The sequence below is a fragment of the Perognathus longimembris genome, chromosome 7 (genome assembly GCF_023159225.1).
Source record: "Perognathus longimembris pacificus isolate PPM17 chromosome 7, ASM2315922v1, whole genome shotgun sequence".
Taxonomy (NCBI): domain Eukaryota; kingdom Metazoa; phylum Chordata; class Mammalia; order Rodentia; family Heteromyidae; genus Perognathus; species Perognathus longimembris.
The window spans coordinates 12,200,456-12,221,428 of NC_063167.1; the positions used below are offsets into that span (position 1 = coordinate 12,200,456).

The window sequence follows — 20,973 nt, forward strand, 5'->3', positions numbered from 1 at the left end:
CCAGCCACCAACCCTGCCTTCCTCTATCACCAGCAGATGGACAGCAAGCCCCCCACTCACCCACCAGGTAAAAAAGGAAGAAAAAGGAGGGAGACACAGGAACAGTTCTTTATTGTACATCAGAGAAATAGCCCTGTGTGCTGCTTCAAGGTGCAACATACAGAATATTGAATTAAGAAAAGAGGAAACAGGGAAGGGAAACCTCTGGAGGTTCAAAGTTGCAAACAAAAGAAAAAAGGATGGGTGAAAGATTCCTCACGCAAGAGGCATTTTTGCAAATACCATGCAAATCAGGCAGCTGGTGTGCCTTCAGAGAAACCCTACAAATAACAAAAGACTCCAAGCATTCCTGTACAGGGACTCAGAGCACAGGGGCAAAAAGAAACCAAAATGCCTTTGGGCATTTCAAGATATTTGGCACTCTTGTGATTACATTTTCTTTTACAGTCCATTAAAGAGAATAAACTGACATAATATTAGAGGGGGAAGGGGAGATCCAGGCAGCTCATACAACAGAATCGAGGGGGAGGTTAGAAAAAAGCTCAAGCATTTTTTGTTTACTTTTTGTGTGTTTTGTTGTTGTTATTCCTGACATAGAAAATGTGTCCATTTGCATTAACTTGGGCAAATAGCCTGCAGCAACAAAGAAAAAAAAAGCTTTACAATTCATTTTAAAACAAAACAAAGGTCCTCTCCAGGTGTCATTCCTTAAAAAAAAAAAAAAAGGTATCTTGTTTATAACACATTCCTGATAACTTGAAAAGATGATCAGAATAAAACGTATCTACAGAGCTCATTTTCCAATTTTTTGTACATCCAAAGATAACATAAAAAATAAATAAAACTGGACGGCACTTCACATCCAAGTGCACAGAATCATTTTGCAAGATTAAATAATGTAAACATTAGGATCAGCCGAATCAGGAAAGAAACCGCAAACACCTCCAGACTTGGTGTTGCGGCTTCAGAGTGGTTCAAAAATCCAGATCTAGAGTTGATCAATATTCACCATATATATAAAAAGAAATAGATACCAATTTTGACAATAGCTGCAACTGACTTTTTAAAATTTCTTTATATGTGTGTATATAGTGATTTTTAAATTTTTTATGTTTTTTTTTTCATTTTTAATTTTTGCAGAGGAGCCCAGAGGCTTCTCTTCCACCTCCTCTTCCTCCTCCTCCCCCTCCCCCTCCTCCTTCTCCTGCCTCATCTGTCTCCGGCCTCACATGAGATACAGGTTGTTAATTTCATGGTGGGTACCAAGCTAATAAATTTCAAAGTGCTTTCTCTTTTTCATGCTTTTTTTTTCCCTCTTTCAGTAACCATTATTGCCTGCCTTATTGCCTGCCACTGTTCTGAATTCTTTCCCTTAGCTCAATGTCTCTGGCGGAGTTACACTCCAGGAGGTGCCTTGTCGGTCATATTTTTCAGCACGTCATCAATCCTATCATCTTCAATAACAACTGCAAAAAAAAAGGGGGGGGGAAGAGGTGAGCTCCTGTAGGCCTAGGCCCGGGTCTCGGAACTTTCCCATCCCGCCCGCCCTTGCAGAAGAGGATGGGCGAGCAGGGCTCACCCGCAGCGAGGGCCGACCCCAGCCCTCCTCGGCCCGGTCCGGGGTCTCCTCAGCCTCCAGGCTCCGGGGTGCTCCCACCCCCCGCCTGCGCCCCAGCTGCTGGACTCTGAGAAAGGAAGCCGGGGGAGGCTGGGCGCAAACCAGCTGCCCCGCAGCTCCCCGAGCGCACTGGCCGCGCGTCTCCCCACTACCCGGAGGATTGTATTTAGAAAGCCATCTTGGAGGCTGAGAAAGGAGTGGAGAGACCGTCCAGGTCTCCGGGTCACTGGGACCCCCCCCCCCCCCCGCCCGGGGATGTCCCGAGCGCGAGCACGGGTGGCTAAGGTTGGGTGCAGAGGTGCTCCTTCCCGGAGCGAGCAAACAGCCAAGGACAAGGGGGAGGGTCTGGCCTGCTTCAGGTGGGCGCCCCGACTCGCTCGCGCCCCCCGCGCCCGGGCGGACGACCTCCGCCCCTCCGATCTCCGCGGGCCACCGCCGAGGGCTGAGCCTTCTCCCTTTGCCGTCTCCCCAGCTCTCGGCCTCGGGCCGGCTCTTCCGCCTCCCTGGGTCTCCACCTGGCCTCCCCTTTCCTGCCCCCCCCCCCGCGCCCAGCCCCTCGGCGCGCGATCGCCCGCGTGGGCGATCTCGGGGTCTCCATTTCTGGGGTGAGGGACACCACCCTCGAGAGGGCTGTTTCGCCCCAGACTTGCGTCCCGTCCCTAGCTCGCAAGTTTCCTCCCGGGAGCTCCTTCGCGGGTTACGGGCGGACCGAGGTCCCCGCCCAGCGCCCTCCCCTCCGCCCCAGGCTCCCTCCACGGCCTGCGGCTCCCTCGCGTCCCCGGGGTCCTGGGGTCTCCCCCGGCTCTCGCGCGCAGCGCCCCAGCTTGGCCAGCCCCCTCCCCCGGCCCGGAACAAGGCGAAGCGACCCGCGGGGCCCCCCCGCTGCGCCCCCGCAGGGTGTGGGGGGCCTCCCCCTCGGTCCGTTCCCGGGGGACCCTGCGCCCCCTCCCCCAGGGCTGCACCGGACCACCGCGGCGACTTCACTGCGCAAAGCTGGGGGAGGGGAAGCGGGATCAAAAAGCAAACTTTGGCGCGGGCGGATCGGACCCTTCGGCCCGGCTGCGGCGAGGAGCCGCCACGCCCCCGGGGTGACCCCACGGGGGAACCGGCCGGAGGCCGCGAGCCGGCCCCGCAGTGCGGGATCCCCAGTCGCGCGGAAAGGGAATCCGCGTCCCGCGGTGGAGACCCCAGCTCCCCGCCAGGCCGCAGCGCCGCGGAGGGAGGAAGGGGGCTGGGAACTCACCCCGCTTGCTCCGGCCGATCTGGCCCAGCTTGGGCGGCCGCTTGTTCTGCCCGGCGCCGAAGAAGTTGTTGGTGTCCTGCAGGCGGCACGAGAAGATCTGGCCCACGTCGCCGCCGTCGCCGTAGGGGCTCAGCTTCTCGTCGCCGTAGGGCAGCACCTCCGACATGGTCGCGTCCCGGGGCTCGGCGGCGGCACCTCCTCCGCCCGCGTCCCCGCCCGCGGCGGACAGGGTCAGCGGCGCTGGGGCCGGGGGCTGCCGGCCGGGGACGGCCCGCGCGCGGGCTGCGGCGCCGGGGACGCCGGCGAGAGGCCGGGGGGCACCGCTAGGGCAGGAGCGCGCCGCCCGCGCTGGCGACCCCACGAGCGCCCGCAGCCGGCTGTGCTGCGCTGCGCCCGGGCTCCGCGCGCGAGTGGCTGCGGCGGCTCCGGCAGCGGCGGGCAGGACTCACATCCTCGGCGCGCCGGGGCGCGGGGCGGGGGCCGGGCCGGGCGGGGCCGCGAGCCGCGGGGGAGGCGGGCGTCCCCGCGAGCCCGGGGGGCGCGGGGCCCGGGCGGGCGCACCCCGGGGAGGGGCGGGAGGGCCGGTGGGTCCGGCCGCGGGGTGCGGGCGGCGGCGCCGGGTCGGGGAGGCGGACTGGGGAGCTGCGATCCTCCGGGTGGCGAGGGACGGAGGGGGAGGGGAGCGAGCGAGGAGGGAGGGCGGGCGCGAAGGGGGGGACCCGGAGGGAGGGAGGGAGAGAGGGCGGGGGGAGAAACACCGAAAGAAAGACGGAGGGCGCCGGGGGTGGGGGAGATGAGGAAGCAGGAGAGGGAAACGAGGCAGAGAAAGAAAGAAGGGGGGTGAGCAGGATCCGAGGGGCAGAGGGGAGAGGACGAGGGCGAGGGCCAGGAGGGAGACCGAGGGGGTCGGGAGGGAAGGAGGGAGGGAGGAGAGCGGGGGAGGCCGGGCCGAGGGGCGGCAGCCGGAGCGGCGAGCGGCCGCGGCGCGGGGGGCGGGCGGAGGGGCCGCGGCCGCGGGGAGAGATCCCGGGAAGCCGCCGACGTCACGGGGCCGCGCCGGCTTCCTGCCCCCCTCCCGGCCCCCGGGCCCGCCCGCGCCCAGCGCCCCGGTGCGCCCCGCCCGCCCCGCCCCGGAGCCCCTCCCCGCCGAGTGTTTACCAGCCCCGGAGCCGGTGCGCGCCGGCTCCGTGGATCTGTCTCGGGAGGGAGGGGGCGGGAAGGGCGCCCCGCTCCCGGGGAAAAGCTGTCACCCTGACTCCGTGGAGGCCGAGGCCAGATGCAGGGCACGGAGATCGGGGGACCTCGGGGGGACCCTCGTAAAGGGCCCCCTCTTTCCCCTTCTCACCACACTAGCGCCCCACTTCTGACCCTCGCAGTCCAGCCTTCCGCCCCGCACCCGCTCGGGGCGCCCCAAGGCCCGGCTGCCCCCACCCGCCCCGGCGGCGCGAGGCCCGGAGTGGGGGGGCAGCCCGCCTCCCGAAGGACCCGGAGCGACCTGCAGCGCCGGGCTTGCCCGGGGTGCCCGGTCCCCAGCGCCCCCGGCCTCGCCGGGAACGCCCGGGCCTACCGCCCTGTGCCCTCGGGACCTCCTTCCAGCCTCAGCCAAACAAACGCCCTTGGGAGAGACCCGGGCCTCTGAGCCGGCGAGCCAGCGAGCGAGGTCCTCCCTCGAGGGAGGGCAGCCCCGGGGCGGGGTGGGGGGAGGACGGCATCTCCACCCGGAGCCTGCAGCACCTGCTCTCCACCGGGAGACCAGACTGCTCCGCAGAGCCTCGGAACCGCGAAGAGAGGCAGCCAGGCCAAGGTCATGCCGTCCCGACTGGGGAAACTTAGCTGTGGAGCCGCTCGGGTTCCTCCGGCTGCTTTGCAATCCCCCCCTCCCCCGACCGCCGCATCTAGAACTCGGGGTGAAGGGTGAATATGGGGAGGTTGTTTGGGAAAGGGGGCTGAGAGGAGCCAGCGGGGCCCTCCCCAAACTGTGTTGTTGGCTTAACTGGCTTGCAGAGGTCAGATTTCTCCCCTAAAGGAGAGAAGAGGTAGGAGCTGAGAAACCCCTACACTGAGTTGGGCACCAGTGGCTCAGGCCTGTCATCCTAGCTACTCAGGAGGCTGAGATCTGAGGATCATGGTTTGAAGCCAGCCCAGGCAAGAAAGTCCCTGAGACGCTTTCTGAAAAAGCTGGAGCTGTGGCTCAAATGATAAGAGTGTTAGCCTTGAGCAAAAAAAGGAAGGGACAGCACCATGAGTTCAAGCACCAATACAGACAGAGAAGAGAAAGAGGAGAGAGACTGAAGTCTGGAGCAATGTGGCAGGTGTAATAATATGCATGACCTTTGGACTCAGGCCTGAGCTTGAGTCCCAACCCCGTCCTTTGCTAGCCGTGAGCCTTGCGACAAGTCATCTGTGAATTTCCATGGTCTCTGCTGTAAAATTGGGGTGTTTGGCCAGCTAGCTTCCTGTGTGACCGGAGGGAAAACAATGAAATCAGTCTCCTGCAGCCTGGCTGAGAGTGGAGGTGGTATGATCAAGATAAGAGGCCACTTAATGAGCAACCACTCCTTCATTCCCTTTACTACTGCAAGGAGGATACTTAGAAATTACCTAAGCCATTTTGTCATTTCCATAGGGGAATCTAAAGCCAGGAGCGTCCTGGGCTAGCTTCAAACCCCAGGGCTTCTGCCTAGCAGGAGCAGCAAGTCACCAGACTGCCCTGCCCCACGACTGCCGGTCTCCGTTCACCAAGGCTGTGCTGAGTGCCTGCTTTGTGGTTAGCTCTGAGGCCAAGAGCCAGGAGAAAATGAAGACAAAACAAGCAGGTTGATAACGTGACCAGAGCCGCTTACATTTGCATGAGGCTGTCTCCCCCCCCCCCCCCCCCCCCCCCGCAACACACAGCATTTTCACATCCAGTATTGGCCTTGCTTCTCAAAATAAATCCCTCTCGAGGTAGGAAGAGGAGAGGTCGCACATTTGTCTCCCAGATGTGGCAGAAGCAGGGTAAGTGACTGTTCCAAGGTCGAGGGCTAGGGAAGCGGCCCGGGAAACCGCTGTTCCCACAGAGGTTCTCGGAAGGGGCTCCCTTCAGCCATCGAGGCCGAGGACCTCCAGTCTCCTCATGCACGCCGCACCTTCATGGCTGTGGAGATGGACAAAGCCATCTCCAGCCACTGCGAGCACATGGCAGGTGAAGGGAAAGCAGAGGGGGCTGGGGAGGGCCACGGAGAGGAAGGAGAGACACCAGTGGCAAACCCCAGACTTAGCCAAATAAGGCTGAAAATGGCAGCACCCCACCCTCCTTCTCGGTCAGCACCACTCCTTTGTGAAACACCTATGGCTTCCAGGGTGCTTGGTCCTTGGTGGTTTAAAAAAAAAATGTCTCCATAACTGTCTGGATGCTGGTGGCTCACGCCTGTCACCCTAGCTACTCAGGAGGCTGAGAGCTGAGGATCAGGATTCGAAGCCAATCGAGGCAGAAAAATCAAAGGGACTCTTATCGCCAATTAATTAGCAAAAAGGGGGGAATGTGGGGCACATGCTCACACACACACACACATACACACACAAACGTCTCCATGAACATCATCTCTGGGCTCTTAAAAGTGGGCAAAACTGGAGCTGTCAGGCCCATTTTGTAGATGAGATGATAGTTCAAGGTCCCCCACAAGAAAAGGTAGGTCAGCATAGCACTTGCCTCTCCTCCTCCAAATGTCCTCTTTACAAAGACCTGGATCCAGCCTCCCTCTCCACCAGCTGAAGCCCAGGGACTCCATTCCTGCTGTTCCTCCTGGCCCTAAATTCCCCCAGGCCAAGAGGCTGGCTCTGAGCCAGGCCCAGATCCAGGGGAAGGAACCACCATAGACAGAGCTAATGGACCCTCCAGGGTGCCCAGCAATGAAACGGGCAGCAGAGGGGCTGGGAATATAGCCTAGCAGCAAGAGTGCTTGCCTCGTATACATGAAGCCCTGGGTTCGATTCCCCAGCACCACATAGATAGAAAAGGCCAGAAGTGGCGCTGTGGCTCAAGTGGCAGAGTGCTAGCCTTGAGCAAAAAGAAGCCAGGGACAGTGCTCAGGCCCTGAGTCCAAGGCCCAGGGCTGGCAAAAAAAAAAAAAAGTCCATGAAACGGGGAGCAGATAGACGGGGATTCAGGGCCAGAGCTCCCCAAGACGGTCAGGCTCTCACCCTGCTCTGTCATCTCCACACTCTGCGTTTTGTTGTTGTTTTGCCTTTCTGTGCCTCAATTTCCTCAACAGACAAATAGGGATAAAAATTGCTCTACTGGTACTAGCCTTGAGCAAAAGGCTCAAGGACAGCACCCAGGCCCTGAACTCAAGTCAGACCACCCAGTGGTCCATTCTGTAGAAGGAAACCATCTAGGCAAGATATTCAGCTAGACGCAGAGTTAGTCCTCGGTGATGTAGTGATTGTAGGCTGGTGATGCTGTTTGCTTTTGAAACAGGGTCTGTGTACCCCAGGCTGACCTCAAGCTGCCAATCGTTCTGCCTCAGCTCTCCACATGCTGGAATTGCAGGTGTGCACCACCAAGCCTGACCCATGGTGACTCTGAAGAAACTGCCTTTCCCCTGGCAAAGGCCTCTGACTCTCCATCATTCAAAAGGGAACTTGGAGGAAATCACTTCTTCCCTTTTTTTTTTTTAGTTCTCCTAAATCTAAAGCAGACACAATCTGCACAGACATCCTGCTATCAAAAATGTGCATTTGAAGCTGTCCCCTCCTGGGCCTTGCACCCTTCCTAATAGCTGATGGGACGGAGAGGGGGAAGATCAGCCCTGCATGGGGCTATCAAGATGAAGAAACTGAGGCACCGGCTGGCAACAGACAGCAATGGCAAGATTAGAGAAGAGTGTGGCTGTTGGGCATTTCTGGTCCAGGCCATGGTGGAGACAGAGTGTTTGGTAGGCAGATCCTTGCCAAGTCCAGCCCAGACTCTAGATGGTCACGGGGAAGGCCAGGGTGTATTGCTATGTCAACAGCCAGGCTGGCCACCTCTAGAGAGGCTAAGACGATGCCCAGCATGGATGAGCGTGCCAAGCTAAGGCTGGGTACAGCTCAGTCACCCCAGGATGTGAGGAGATGCCAATGCAGGCGGTTCTCTGCCCTCCTTGAAAGGCAGGGCCTCTGTCCCCCTCCCCCCCCCCAGATCCCCATTTGCCTAACCCCTTCTTCAAATGAAATCATGCAAGAAAACGTGGGGGGCATAAACAAAAGGGTGAGCTCTGGCTCCCTGGCTTTGATCCCTAGACTCTAGGTCCCCATCCTCCATTCGTCAACAGACAATGGCCAACTGCTCTCTGCAAGGCTCTATTTGTAGACACTTCCAGAGTGCTTCAAGTCCAGTGCTGTCCTGGAACAGATGGGGAAACTGAGACCCAGGAAAGGGTGGAGCCCAGGTCTTCTGACTTCCAGTGTCAGCTCCTACAGTGGTGCCCATCCTCTCTGTCAGAATCTCATGGCTAGGATGCCCCAGCAATGCACTTGTGGTCATAATGAGAGATCTTTTTGTCCCTCGGGAAGTTTGCTGTGTTTTATTCCAATGAAATGAAAAGATCACAGGGTCATCTTTAAAAGTTGGTTGTTGTTGTTTTATTTGTTTTGGTAACAGTACTGGGTCTTGAACTCAGGGTTCGGGCACTGCCCCTTAGCTTTTTCACTTAAGGCTAGTGTTCTACCACTTGAGCCACAGCTCCACTTACAGCTTTTGGGGGGTTAATTGGATAAGAATCTCACAGACTTTTCTGCCTGGACTAGCTTTGAACCACAACTCTCAGATCTCAGCTTAACGAGTAGCTAGGAGTACAGGTATAAGCCACTGGTGCCATCTTTAAAATGTCAGTGATACCCAAAAAAGCAGCTCATAGGAAAGGGTAAGCGGTTAAAAAACAAACATTTGAGAAAGTTATTGGGGCAAAAATGTGAGGTTCCCCCACTCCAGGAATTCTCTGGATTTCTCAAAAACACTTTTGCATCTATCTCACTGGTGAAAGATGATTTCTGCTTTGTCCTTTCCCAGGCTGTGCCAAGGTGGCCCTGAGATGATCAGCCTGGGGCCCCCACCCCCTTCCGCCCCCAGCCACCCCCTCACTCTGACTCTGGTGGAAAGCCTCACTTTCTCTGGCAAGGGCGCTTGCTGCTTCAACCATGGGGACATAGCGCCATCTGGTGGTTATAGTCGAGATGGCATCATGGAAGGAGCCAACCTCTCCCCCACTCCTACCCTCCCATCCTTACATCCTGGAACTGGGGAGGGTATGCAGAAAGGAAAGCAAGAAGCAATCTGTTTCAAGTGTTCCTGAAGTGCCGCCTCGTTGGTGCTTACCAAGAAGAGGCCCTGAAAGATCAGAGAGGGCCTGCAGCAACAGCAATGTGCACACAAACATGAAGATAACTGCACTCAGGTTCCTGATAAAGGAGTTCAGCTGTGGCCATCTGTAGTCCCCGTCCAACAGCAGCAGAGGAATCTAGTAGGGAGGCTGCTCATGTTGAGCCCCTGAGCATCGTGTGCCGGTGTCGCCAGCTCAGCCTGACCCGCCTCTCAGGGAAAGGAAATGCCAGTCCCTCTGCAGGTGTCTGGAGAAGAGTAAGGAGGCAGCTGCAGGGAAATGACTAACGAGCACTTCGGGGAGCAATTCGGGACTTCGTGCATGGGAACTTATTCAAAATTGATAAGTTGACGCTATCTAATTAGAGAGGAAATGTGCTGAGCTCACAGGCTTTCTGGGACTGGTGCATAGCTAGCTCAAAGAGGAGTCATGTCTGTCTCTCTCTCTTCTCTCTCTCTCTCTCTCTCTCTCTCTCTCTCCTCCCACAGCCCCACAAGAGGGTCTCTTGGTCTCTTCTCTACTTTTCCTCTTGAGAGTATAAAAAATATCTGAGCCCAATGGAGCCTTGGAGAGCCTAGAATCCAGTTCACTCTTTTTGTCAACAGAACTGGGGCCTAGAGAGATCCAATCACTGGATCAAGATTGCACAGCAACAGAGATGGGATCAGAGAGAGAGCCAGCCCTGGGGGTCCCAGCAGACCCCCTGACCATCATCCAATGACATTGCTCTGAATTCCCTGTGTGCAGTCCCTCCAACCCCTTGATAGGCCACTGGACATGACGTCCTCCCTACACAATTCATCCCTCTTAGCACTCCTAATAGAGGCCCTCCCCTCATTCTATAACCAAGCCACAGCTCTGGTCTGTAGTCCAAAAGCCAGCTCCATCAAGCAGCCTTCCTAGATTGTCTCCTTCACGCCTGGTTCATTCTCTGGCCTACTCACTCATCCAGTGATTAGGAGCTTTAGCTCTGGAGTCGTGCTGCCTGGCTTCCATTATCTTACCTTTCTCCTGGATCTGGGTAAGACACTCAACCTCTCTGGGCCTGTTTCCTTTGAGGTAAAGTAAGAATACAAAACACACACTCACAAGAGTCAGACACAAGCAATCACAAATCACTGTGTTCAGCACTTGCCCAGGTACTTTCTACAGACAGCTTAACACAATAATCCCTGCCTCGCCCTGGGCAATACAGCTAAGAGCTGGGCAAGACAGGGAAGAAGGGATTGGATTGTGGAGTGTCTAAAGGAGGGACCCCAAGCCCAGCCCAAGAGGGAGAGAGGCCAGGAGCTTTTGTGGAAAGGATGTTGGAAGTGAATTTTCAAGTGTGTCAACACGGGCAGAGTTCTCCCAGGACTCCAGCAGCACAAACAGCACGAGCAGAGCAGGGAACAGCATGATGCAGCCAAGGAAACTCAACAACAAGGCAGTTCTGTAATCACAGCACAGACTTTGGGGGGGGGGGCTGCGCAGGCCCCAGAGCCAGGCATGGTTCTGTCCTGTGCAGGCTTGGGAGGGGAGTGCAGCAAAGGAGGGGCAGGGACAGGCTGGTGAGTCAAAGAGATGGCTGCAGCCTCTAAGGGGCATATTGCCTCTGCTCAGCACCCCCACCATCACACCCAGTTCTGGGGTGGTTTCTTTCTAACAGTCAGACAATCTGCTCTGAGCAGATCTACCTCAGTCCCCTCTCAAATCCATGCTGGCATTCAATTGCCATTGTTACAGTCCATACAGGTGGCATGTTTAAGAGGTGACAAGGTCACAAGTGGATGAAGGTCTTTATGGAGTGGATCTGCTGTCTCACAAGTGAGTGTGGCCAACTTCCTTGTCACGTGACACCTCCACATAGTAACACAACAGGAAGGCCTTACACCAGGGCAGGGGACAGGCGCTGGGACTTCCCAGACTCTGTGACTGTGAGAAGCAAGTCTATTCTTTATAAACAAAACAGGCTTGGGTTTGCTGCTACCAAAGTGGCAAGTAGCAATAGCTTGGTGACCCCCATCCCAGTCAAACTGGGTTCATTATTATTATTATTATTATTTTGGTCAATTGTGGGCTTCAACTTCAGGCCTAGCACTGTCCCTGAGCTCTTTTTGCTTGATGCTAGTGCTCTACCACATTGGGCCACAGTGCCAACTGGTTTTTTTGTTTGTTTTGTCTTTTTTTGCCAGTCCAGGGGCTTGAACTAACTCAGGGCTTGGGCACTGTCTTTGAGCTCTTTTTGCTCAAGGCTAGCACTCTACCACTTGAGCCACAGCGCCACTTCTGGCTTTTTCTGTGTATATGGTACTAAGGATTTGAACCCAGAGCTTCATGCATGCTAGGCAAGCACTCTACCACTAGGCCAAACTCCTGGCCCCAGTACCAACTGTTGACTAGAGATTAAGTCTTACAGACTTTCCTGCCTGGACTGGCTTCAAACTGTGGTCCTTAGATCTCAGCCTCTTGCGTAGCTAGGATTACAGGAGGGAGCCACCAGAGCCCTGCTGGTTCACTCCTTTTCAACACAGCTATGAGCCACATGAAGATAGGGCTGAGTCTTGCTGGTTTTACATCTCCAGGTAAACACACACACACACACACACACACACACACACACACACACCCCACACACCCTGCTTCGGCTCATGCCTAGCAGATGAGTATAGGCCCCAATGTAATACTCCACTCAACCAGTCCTTCCCCAGAGCCCTCCAGAGGTCCTGCGGGCTGGGGAGGCAGAGCCATCGCCCAGCTGACCTTTCACGGCCAGTGTCACAGGCTGGTTCTGTTACTGTTGGCTTTTTTAAATTTTCCACTAGCACAGTGGATGAATTAGGATTCCAAACTCTGCCTCCCAGCCCCTGCTCCGCCGGGATTCGCGGTGGAGCTGACGGGTTCCTGAGGTGCTGATTGGCTGGTGAGATGCTGTTTATGGTCATCTACTTGGCTTTTCAAATCTGTGGGTTCTGCACTCGTTTAACCAATCTCAATCAAAAGTTTTCAGGGAGCAAAAGCACCCTCTCTGGAGTGAATGTGTAACTTTCCCATTGTTCTCCAGATTGTTCCTTCACTGGGTTCCCCTGAGGGCTGCAGGCCTCAGCTGCCGCAATGTCTGTGTCTGTCTCTTCTCTTTCTCTCTCTCTCATCTAAGTGCTAGAAACGACAGCCATGGTGTGTGATTACGTAGGGCTGCAGACCTCACCCCACTTATGAAACAGGGTGACAAGACCCACGACGGAGGGGCAGGCATTCGTGAGTGTCCGCTTCCAGAGGATCCCTGCCAGAGGAGTTGGGGTGCAGGGCCCCAGGAACTCACGCTTCACACCAACCTCGAGGCCATCAGACTTCCTCCTCGCCCCTTCCCTGACTCCCCACCCGGCCTACTCCCCCAGAGTCACGACGAGACTTCGCACCTGGGAGCGCCAGGACAACAGCGCGGCGGTGCCCATCCAAGGCAGGCTAGGACCCGGCAAGCAGCGACCGCAAAGCTGAGCTGGAGACCCACGGCCTGGACACGCCCACTTCCGGCCGGGAGGGGGAATCCGTCCGAACACGCCCACTTCCTGTGGCTGCGAGCACTCGGCCGCGCCAGGGTTGCTGGGGGCAGGGCCGCGGGCCGCCTGGGAATTAATCCACAACTCCACGCCAAGGCCCATATCCCCGGATTACCACGCAAATCCCTCCTGGGATGCCCCACCCCTCCGCAAAACTGGGCTGAAGGGCAGGGAGCTCGCTGGGAGGGACATGGAGGGACTCTCACTGCAGCCCTCGCCGTCCCCAGGTGTGCCATTTGGATTGGGGAGCCCTGCTGGCGGTGCCCCGGGGCACCCGTGTCCTCGCCTGTACTCAAGCCTGCGGAGCTGGGCGGCTCAGTGTTCAGTGAGCACCGGCACCCCCTTTGCCCTCCCCCCCCCATCACCTCATCCTTCTCCAGTGACTGCCATCAGGGCCTCTGCATCCCACCTGGGGGAGCCCGCCTCACCACCTCAAGAGGACACAGGGTCCCCGGCATCCATTCCACCCCGGCGGGGAAGCAGTTCTTTCTGGGGATCCCAGAGTAAGCCCTTTAACTTCTGTTCAGAAAGCAACAGGCAAGCACGTGGTGCATGTTTAATCTGTACTGTTCACTGGACACTGCGCCCCAGTGTCGGCCCCTGAGAACCCCACCGCCCTCGCCGCCCCCCCCAGAGGAGGACCGGGCAAATGCTGAGGGGGGAGAGAAAGCTGGGTGACTTCCGGCCCTCAAATGTGGGAGGCTGGCCTTAGGTTCAGCCCATGGGAGGGGAGCCAACTGCCACAGACCGGGGCTTGGGCTCAGCTTTTTCCTTGGTAAAAGCGACAGAGCAGCTGTGAAGGGCAGGACAGCGGGGTCCTTTGCGAACTTCCTATGAGGCCCTCCTGGCTTCTCCTGGGAAAGGAAAGCCAGTCACCCTGCGGCCCTCCCGGCTCTGGCTTCGCACTGGAGGGGCCACATCAGGGCCCCGGTGTGTCCTCTGCAGGGCCCTCAAGGCTCAGCTTGTTGGTCTGCTGCTGGCTGATCTTACTGCTTCCTCTCTACATATGGGAGCCCAGGTTTCGGAAGCAGCGGGGATGGGATACACAGCCTGCGCAGGCTGACACTTTGAACGCAGACCCCAGGCAGAGGCATGAGAAAAGCAGCAGAGTCTCCCCAGGCAGCTCCTCAGGACTCCCGGAGCCCGGCCTTTCCTCCACACAGGGCAGCTGCAACCACTGTGGCCCAGGAGTGCTGAAGATGGCTGGCTTTGAAGCCCAGGTAAACAGGTGCTGTGTCACACAAGATCATCTGGTTCCTGGGAGAAGAGGCAGGCCACAGCCCACCCATGGGGCTCCCCAAAATACTCTGGGAGCACAAAGGGCCCTCCCAGGAAAGAAGGGCAACACCCTGCTGGTGGAGGGGGGGAGCCTGGATGTGTCTGCTCAATCAGACCTGGAGGCACAGCCTCCCCTTCCAAAGGCTTCAAGAGAAAACCTTGCCCAGGGAGGCTGCTCCTGGCTCAGCTGGAAGACAGCAAGCCCCTTAGCTGTTGTACAGGGGGATCACGCGGGTGATCTCCCGCCGGCAGATGGGGCACCTTTTGGGCTCTGGCAAGGCGCGGTAGCACTCTCGACAGGAACACACATGCCCGCACTCCAGAAAGACACAAGACTTGAAGCTGCTCAGACACACGACGCAGGCACTCTTGAGACTCTCCCTGTCCTCAGGCGTGGCCTGGCGCAGCATCTGGGCCTCGTGCTCCAGGAACTCATCCTGCATCTGCTGCAGGCGCAGGCGCTCCTGTCGCTGCAGGTACTGCCTCCGCAGGATGAAGAAGAGGGTGGCGCATGTGGCAAAGCCAAACACCAGGGCCAGAACCTTCCAGAGCCTGACGCTCGACTCCTGCCGCTGGCGCAGGGTGTCGAAGTCCTGGCTGCTCAGGTAGTACTGCATGCCCTGCTTGGGGGGCTGCAGGCGGACAGAGTTGTTGTCCAGGACCAGCTCTCCAACCCCCGTGAGCGTGGCCCCCACCTTCAGCATCTCCTCCGTCTCCTGGATGCCTTTGGGCCGCTCACCACTGATGTAGTGGCCGATGGCATCCGTGAAGGACTGGACGGAGGGGTGGAACTTCTCATACACGGTCTCCAGGCCCAGATCCACGGAGTCCAGGGGCTTCAGCACACGCACAGCCACACCCACGCCATCCTCGTGAGGCACCAGATCAAAGGGCACCGTGTTGGTCCTCTGGTGAATGATCTTTGAGTAGTCATTCCTAAAAGAAGACGACTGAAGGTGAAACAGCATGGAGCGAACGCTGAGAGGACAGGCCCCGCCTGGACCTGGAGAACACAGTGCCAGTCACTAATACCCTTGACCTCACAGGAGGTCCCCAGGCTGGCGAGTGGGCAAGAGGCCCAACCACAGGTCGCCCTCACCCTTGCTCCCCTTGGATACCATCACTAGCATGCGCGATCACTGCTGCTGAGGTCAGATGGCAACGGGTCTCTGTGTGATGCAGACTCTGAGACCGTGAATCTATAAAGCAGCAGTTCTCACTCCTGTGTGCCTGAGAAGCCACAGACTCTGGGTTCCCTTCCTGGAGCCTCCGGTTCAGCTGACTGGGCATGAGGATCCCACTCTGAACACCCAGTGGGGAAGGGACACGTACCAGAGGTGGGTGGTCCGATTCCACACCATCTTGTGCTCCTGAAGTGTCAGCCGCTGGATGACCCCCTTGCAGTTCTCCACAAACTGGCTGTTCAGGGTTTCCTTAACCGACCGCACAGCCCCTACATGGACACATCAGTTTGTGTCTGAAGAATTATACTAGATTCACTGTCGGGTGATGTAATTAACACAGTGACATTTCAGTCACCATAAGGTGGGTGTTGGAGCCTCTGCTAAGCACCTCACGTGGATATCACACTCACACACACACACACACACACACACACACACGGGGTGGAATTACTTTAGACATCACCTCTCTCTAAAATAACCAGGGCTCCACAAAGATTTGGTCTAAAACCACATGGCAACAACCCAGGCCTTTCAGACCCAAAAATATACTCTGGACCAAGGCCCTACACCATAAAAAGCACTTTCGTAGCCAAGAAGATCGTTACCATACTTGAAAGAAGGAAGCTGTTCCCCATTTCACACTCAACAAACATACCTTCGATGACAGCGTAAGGCACACATTTTCCTGGAGCTTCTGAAAGAATACCCTTCAAATCGTCACCCAAGTGGATTTTCTTGGCTTCCTACATGCAAAAGGTAAAAGGAAAATTGCCACTGAATGCTTACATGTTCAAATGCAAGGGCAAGAAAAGAACCGAAAAAAAAAAAAATAATGATCTGGGCACTGGTGGCTCACACCTGTAATCTAGCTACTCAGGAGGCTGAGATCTGAGGACTGCAGTTCAAAGCCAGCCAGAGCAGGAAAGTCCATGAAACTCTCATCTCCAATTAACCACGAGAAAACTACAAGTAGCGCTGTTGCTCCAAGTGGTAGAGCCTTGTGCTGAAGTGCTCAGACCGCTTTCCAAGGCAGAAGCCCCACGACCGACCAAAAAAAGGGGGTGATGGTGTACTGTCCCTGAGCTTTTCTATTCAAGGCTAGAGCTCAACCACTTGAGCCACAGCCCCACTATGGCTTTGGCTTTTTGTTGTTGTTGTTGTTGTTGGAGATAAGAGTCTCACCGACTTTCTAGCCTGGATTGGCTTTACCAGCATCTTGAGAATGAAGTTTTAACATGTAAACAGCCTGGGGCAGCCAAGCACAGGTGGCTCCCACCTGTAATCAAAGCTACTTAGGAGGCAGAGATCTGAGGATCTCTGTTGAAAGCCAGCAAATCTTGTAGACTCTCATGTCCAGTTAACCAGCAAAACACAAGAATGGAGGTATGGTTCAAGTAGTAGGATGCCAAGCTGATGGGAGAAGCCAAGCCAAAGTGCAGGGCCCTGAGTTAAAGCCCCAGTTGGTACCAGCACATTCACAACAGGCCAGGACAGTGCCTCAGCTCTCTTCCCTCGGTACAGTCTGAAGATAACACACATTCTTTTCTCTAGTGAGCGCTTTTTAGTGGAAATATAAAAGGTACGAGCCAATGCAGATACTGCAGGTACATCTCCCTACATGACATCAGGTAATCTCCATACAATATGGAGTGTGGTCCAAGGGGACAGGTGGAAAGCCCCTGGCCATTTGCCTACTTGGTAAACGCTCAGGAAATGGTAGATGCTTTACCACGGTGCCTTTCTGAACTGCCATTCTGTACTGTACATATAATAGGGGATCCTCTACTTCATTAGTAAGTCTGCTAATTTGGGTTTAGCACTGTTCTTTTAGTCTGCCCTTCTTCCCTCTCCATCACAGAAGCCGTTCCTTCTGCTGCTGTCTTCCTCCAACCCCCAATGTCCCACCTTTCGGTGTGCCCTTTCCCTACCTTCCTCTAAAACCCTTCTCACAAGGCACACCAGCTGATCACGTTTCCTGCCTGCCTAGTTGTATTAGAATGGAATATCCCTGGTGCCAAGAGCAGCATCTGACAGTCACCAAGCACTCCATACATAGTTGATGCAACTTATTACGCACTTAGAGGTACTATGTCCAAGCACTGTGCTAAGTACTATAAATGCATAAACCTACTTCATGCTGAGGAGCCAGTGTCAGCTTCAATTACAGAAAAGGAACAAGCTCAGAGAAGGAAGTGATCAGCTGAGCCCCTCAGCTCATGAAGAATGGACCACACGAAGGATAGCTGGTGGAGAGGTAGAGAAGTTGGTCAGAAAAACTTCATTGAATCATTCAACGTATCCAAGGTGACTTGGAGCAATTTAGTTTACTTAAGTTTCACTTTTCAACAGTGAAGCTTGGGGCAAACACTTTCTCAAAGGACTTCTATTGTGGACAAAAAAAAATGCAGCCTTTGCAAGCTAGCACATGGACAAAAGCCACAACCACGCATGCCACCACGTGAGACACAAACCTACTCTGAAAGTTTTGTAGAGAATCAATAATATTAGTAGTCCCAGTTTTTTTTTTTCCAGGAAGGAGTTATTCTGTTCTCTCCTTCCCTCTCTCTTCTCGTTTTCTTTTGGTGCCAGTACTGGAGCTTAAACTCAAGGGCTGGGCACTGTCCTCAGTTTTTTTGCTCAAGGCTGGCACTCACTCAAGCCATTCCTCCACTTCCCACTTTGTGTTGGTTAGTTGGAGATAAGAATCTCATGGGCTTTCCTGCCCAGTGTGGCTTCAAACCATGCTCTTCAGATCTGTCTCTGGAGTGGTTAGTATTACAGGCGTGAGCCACCAGCTATTTCATTCTCTTTTCAGGACTGCCAAAGCTTTGAAGACCATCCAAAGAAAGGACATGGAGAATTCACTTCTTCAAAGAATCTCACATCCAAGCCAGGTCAGGTGATCCACACCTGTAAGTCCAGCTACTCAGGAGACAGAGATGGGGAACACTGTAGCTCAAGGCAACTCAAGCAAAAAGTTAAGAGACCCTAGCCTAACAAACAGGCTAATTGTGGTGGCATGCACCAGTAATCCCTGCTACCGGAGGCATGAGGTAGAGGTAGGAGAGGGAGGCATGAATAGGATTGAGGTCAGAGGGGATCTTGGGTTAAAATGCAACACTGAGTCTTCGATTTCAGTGCCCCATGGTTGATGAAAGGATTTACCAGGACATGCCAGTGCTGCTGCTGCACTGACGTGAGGCTTAGGGTGGGTTTGTTAATGCAAAGCAAAGCTAACGTACACCTTCTAGTAGGAGGAGCAATGCAAGAGGGAAGGAGTCCAAAAACATCAAGCTTGTACTGGAGAGTCTGCAGGTGGAAGTAGTCAGTCCTAGAAAACGGAGTTGTGTCATCAACCCCAGCCAAGAGCAGAGCAGAGACTGGCCTTGGATAGTCAGACTGAGGCTGTTATTTTCTGCGGGCTCCAGGAACTGTGGGTCACCAAGAACTTGCTGTATACCATTCTGTTAATGTCAGCAATTTAAGGTGTGATTCCAATCAATACCCAAGCCATGGTTCTCAGCCAGCAGGCTTCCTAACTCCCTCTCTCAGCCCTCATACCACCAATCAGAAAACTAACCTAAATCAAAAATGGCTAGATGTGAGGCTCAAAAGGTATAGTATTTGCCAAGCAAGCATAAGACCCTGAGTTCAAGCCCAGGTGATGAGGGGAAAGGATCTCACATGCAGCCAACTTGAAGCCAAATTGGTTCTGAAGTCAGAAAGTAAAGTTATCGGTTACACTCAGCCAATCACTAGATTAATGAAGTGGACAGAGAAGTTAGAATCTCACTAGGGAGCCATTTGCAGGGCAAATCCAGATTCCACAACTCCTAGAAACCTTTGCTTCTAAGCCTTCCTGAAAACAATTAGATGTTTTTGTTTTTAAGTTGGGCTGGGAACCCACCTTTCCTATAAAATGCCAAATAAAGCCTTTGGTTGGTGAGTTATGAAATGTCAGCCAAAATGAACCCCAACATTTATTGAGATAGAGCCTAGAAATAATGCCAAGGGATGATGAGACCTAAAGAGGTCTAACATTGTGGACAATTCAACAGTCACAATAAAAGCAATACAGGTCACTCAGAAGTGGGGGGGGGGCGCCTACTCTTGGATCCAAAAGGTTGTAAGTTTAAATAATGAGGTGTTCCACTCCACTTCACATTTAGGTATTTGCTCAGACATCAACTTCTTATGTAACTTAATATGACATTCAATTTATATTTGCATGGCATGGATCTATTCATTCTAAAGCTTTCTGCAAGGGTTACATCCCGTCTCTAGCACAGTACCATGTTTGCCATCCTTTGAGAATCACCACTTGGGGTATTTCAATTAAAACCCATCCCTTTCTTACTAACTAGGTGAGAAATCTCACACTGAGGACATTGGTTTTTAAGGATGAGTGAACGCAAAGTACATTTCAAGTCGTTTAGATGGCAAGTTATAGTGCAATGCATTTGCTGAAGTAAATGCATTTTTCTTAAGATGTACGTTTAAGTTCTAGGCTCAGTGGCTTTATGAGCTTTCCTCTGAATACCTGTTTTGTGACCGCTAGAATAATGTGTATGAATAGTTCGTCTGGAAGTACTGGAGTGGAATCTCCACGAGGAAATGTGTGTCGGTTCTACCCACTGCGCAGCAGTTGCTGGAGAAATCTTGAAGAAGGAGCAGCGGGGTCCTGGTGGGTCGGGAGGGAAAGGGGCGGGCCGTCCTCCCGGACCCGCTGGCGATCCCGCCACTCGGGGCCTCCTGTAGGACAGGGCAGGCGCCGGCTGGCCGGGGCCCCCCGGCGATCCGCGGGCTGACCAGGCCCCGGGACCGAGAGGAGCCGGCGGTGGCCAGGCGGGCTCCAGCACTGACCTTGAGCTGTTGGGCGACCTGGGCCTTCTGCCGGTACACGGAGTACAGAACAGCGGTGACGACAGAGCTGGTGCCCAGGAGGATGAACTGGCCCAGGGAGGGCCGCCCCCCGCTCTCCATGGCAAAGCCGAGCCCCGACGGCAGACCGCGACGGCGCGGAGAGGCCCGCGACCCCGCGACTCGCGCCCCTTCGCTCGCCGCCTCTCTCCACCAGGGCCCGCCTTCCCAGAAAGCGTTTCCCGGAAGCCCCCAGCTGGGCGCACGGCGATGACGTCTGCGGAACCGGAAGTCGGGGTCGCGGAGCGGAAGGTGGAGCTGCCGGGGTGACAGGCGCGTCGCTACGGCCTTTGGGAAGGTGGGTCCCCGCGGGTGGGGGTCCCGCGGGGCCTACCTGTCGCCCCACGACCGTTTCCCCTTCGGGGGTGGCGCACGTGTGGCCCTAACGACTCGCACGGGGCCCTTGCAGTCATCCCCACCCCCGCCACCCCGGTTCTCTGGGGCTGTCGGATGTCCTAGATTGGATTGAACTGAGAAGTAAGGGGATTCTGAGTTCAGCACTAAGGAATGTTACACATCCGACTTGAGGACAGACCTGGGCTTTACTTTTGTGTATGCCGGTGCTGGAGCTGGAGCTCTGGCCCTGGCCGCCCCTGAGCTTTTCTCACTCAAGGCAGGTGCTCTACTACTTGAGGCACAGCTCCACTTCCGGCTTTTTGTCGGTTAATTGGACCCAGGAGTGTCTCTAGCCTTCCCACCCTGGCTGGCTTCGAACTGTGATCCTCAGATCTTAGCCTCCTGAATTGGTAGGATTATTAGCATAAGCTACCTGTGCAGGCCTATTATTTCAGTTCTATTTCCATGCCGGATGTGGGACTCAGATCCTTAGGCCAGAGCTACACGAGCTATC

At 55.3% G+C, this 20,973-nt stretch overlaps 2 protein-coding genes across 2 annotated transcripts; both read right to left on the reverse strand.

Moving 5' to 3' along the window:
* Positions 1–94: 94 nt before the first annotated feature.
* On the reverse strand, positions 95–3,244 carry Camk2n1 (calcium/calmodulin dependent protein kinase II inhibitor 1). Its single transcript, XM_048350387.1, has 2 exons — positions 2,862–3,244; positions 95–1,466 (listed from the first exon to the last, which is right to left on the reverse strand). The coding sequence occupies exons 1-2, from the start codon at positions 3,025–3,027 to the stop codon at positions 1,396–1,398; spliced, it is 237 nt and encodes a 78-aa protein (XP_048206344.1). The 5' UTR covers positions 3,028–3,244; the 3' UTR covers positions 95–1,395.
* Positions 3,245–13,615: 10,371 nt separating this feature from the next.
* On the reverse strand, positions 13,616–20,320 carry Mul1 (mitochondrial E3 ubiquitin protein ligase 1). The gene is made up of 4 exons (XM_048350386.1): positions 20,067–20,320; positions 15,859–15,946; positions 15,352–15,472; positions 13,616–14,955 (listed from the first exon to the last, which is right to left on the reverse strand). Exons 1-4 carry the CDS (start codon positions 20,184–20,186, stop codon positions 14,226–14,228), a joined length of 1,059 nt encoding a protein of 352 aa, XP_048206343.1. The 5' UTR covers positions 20,187–20,320; the 3' UTR covers positions 13,616–14,225.
* Between the last annotated feature and the right edge of the window lie 653 nt (positions 20,321–20,973).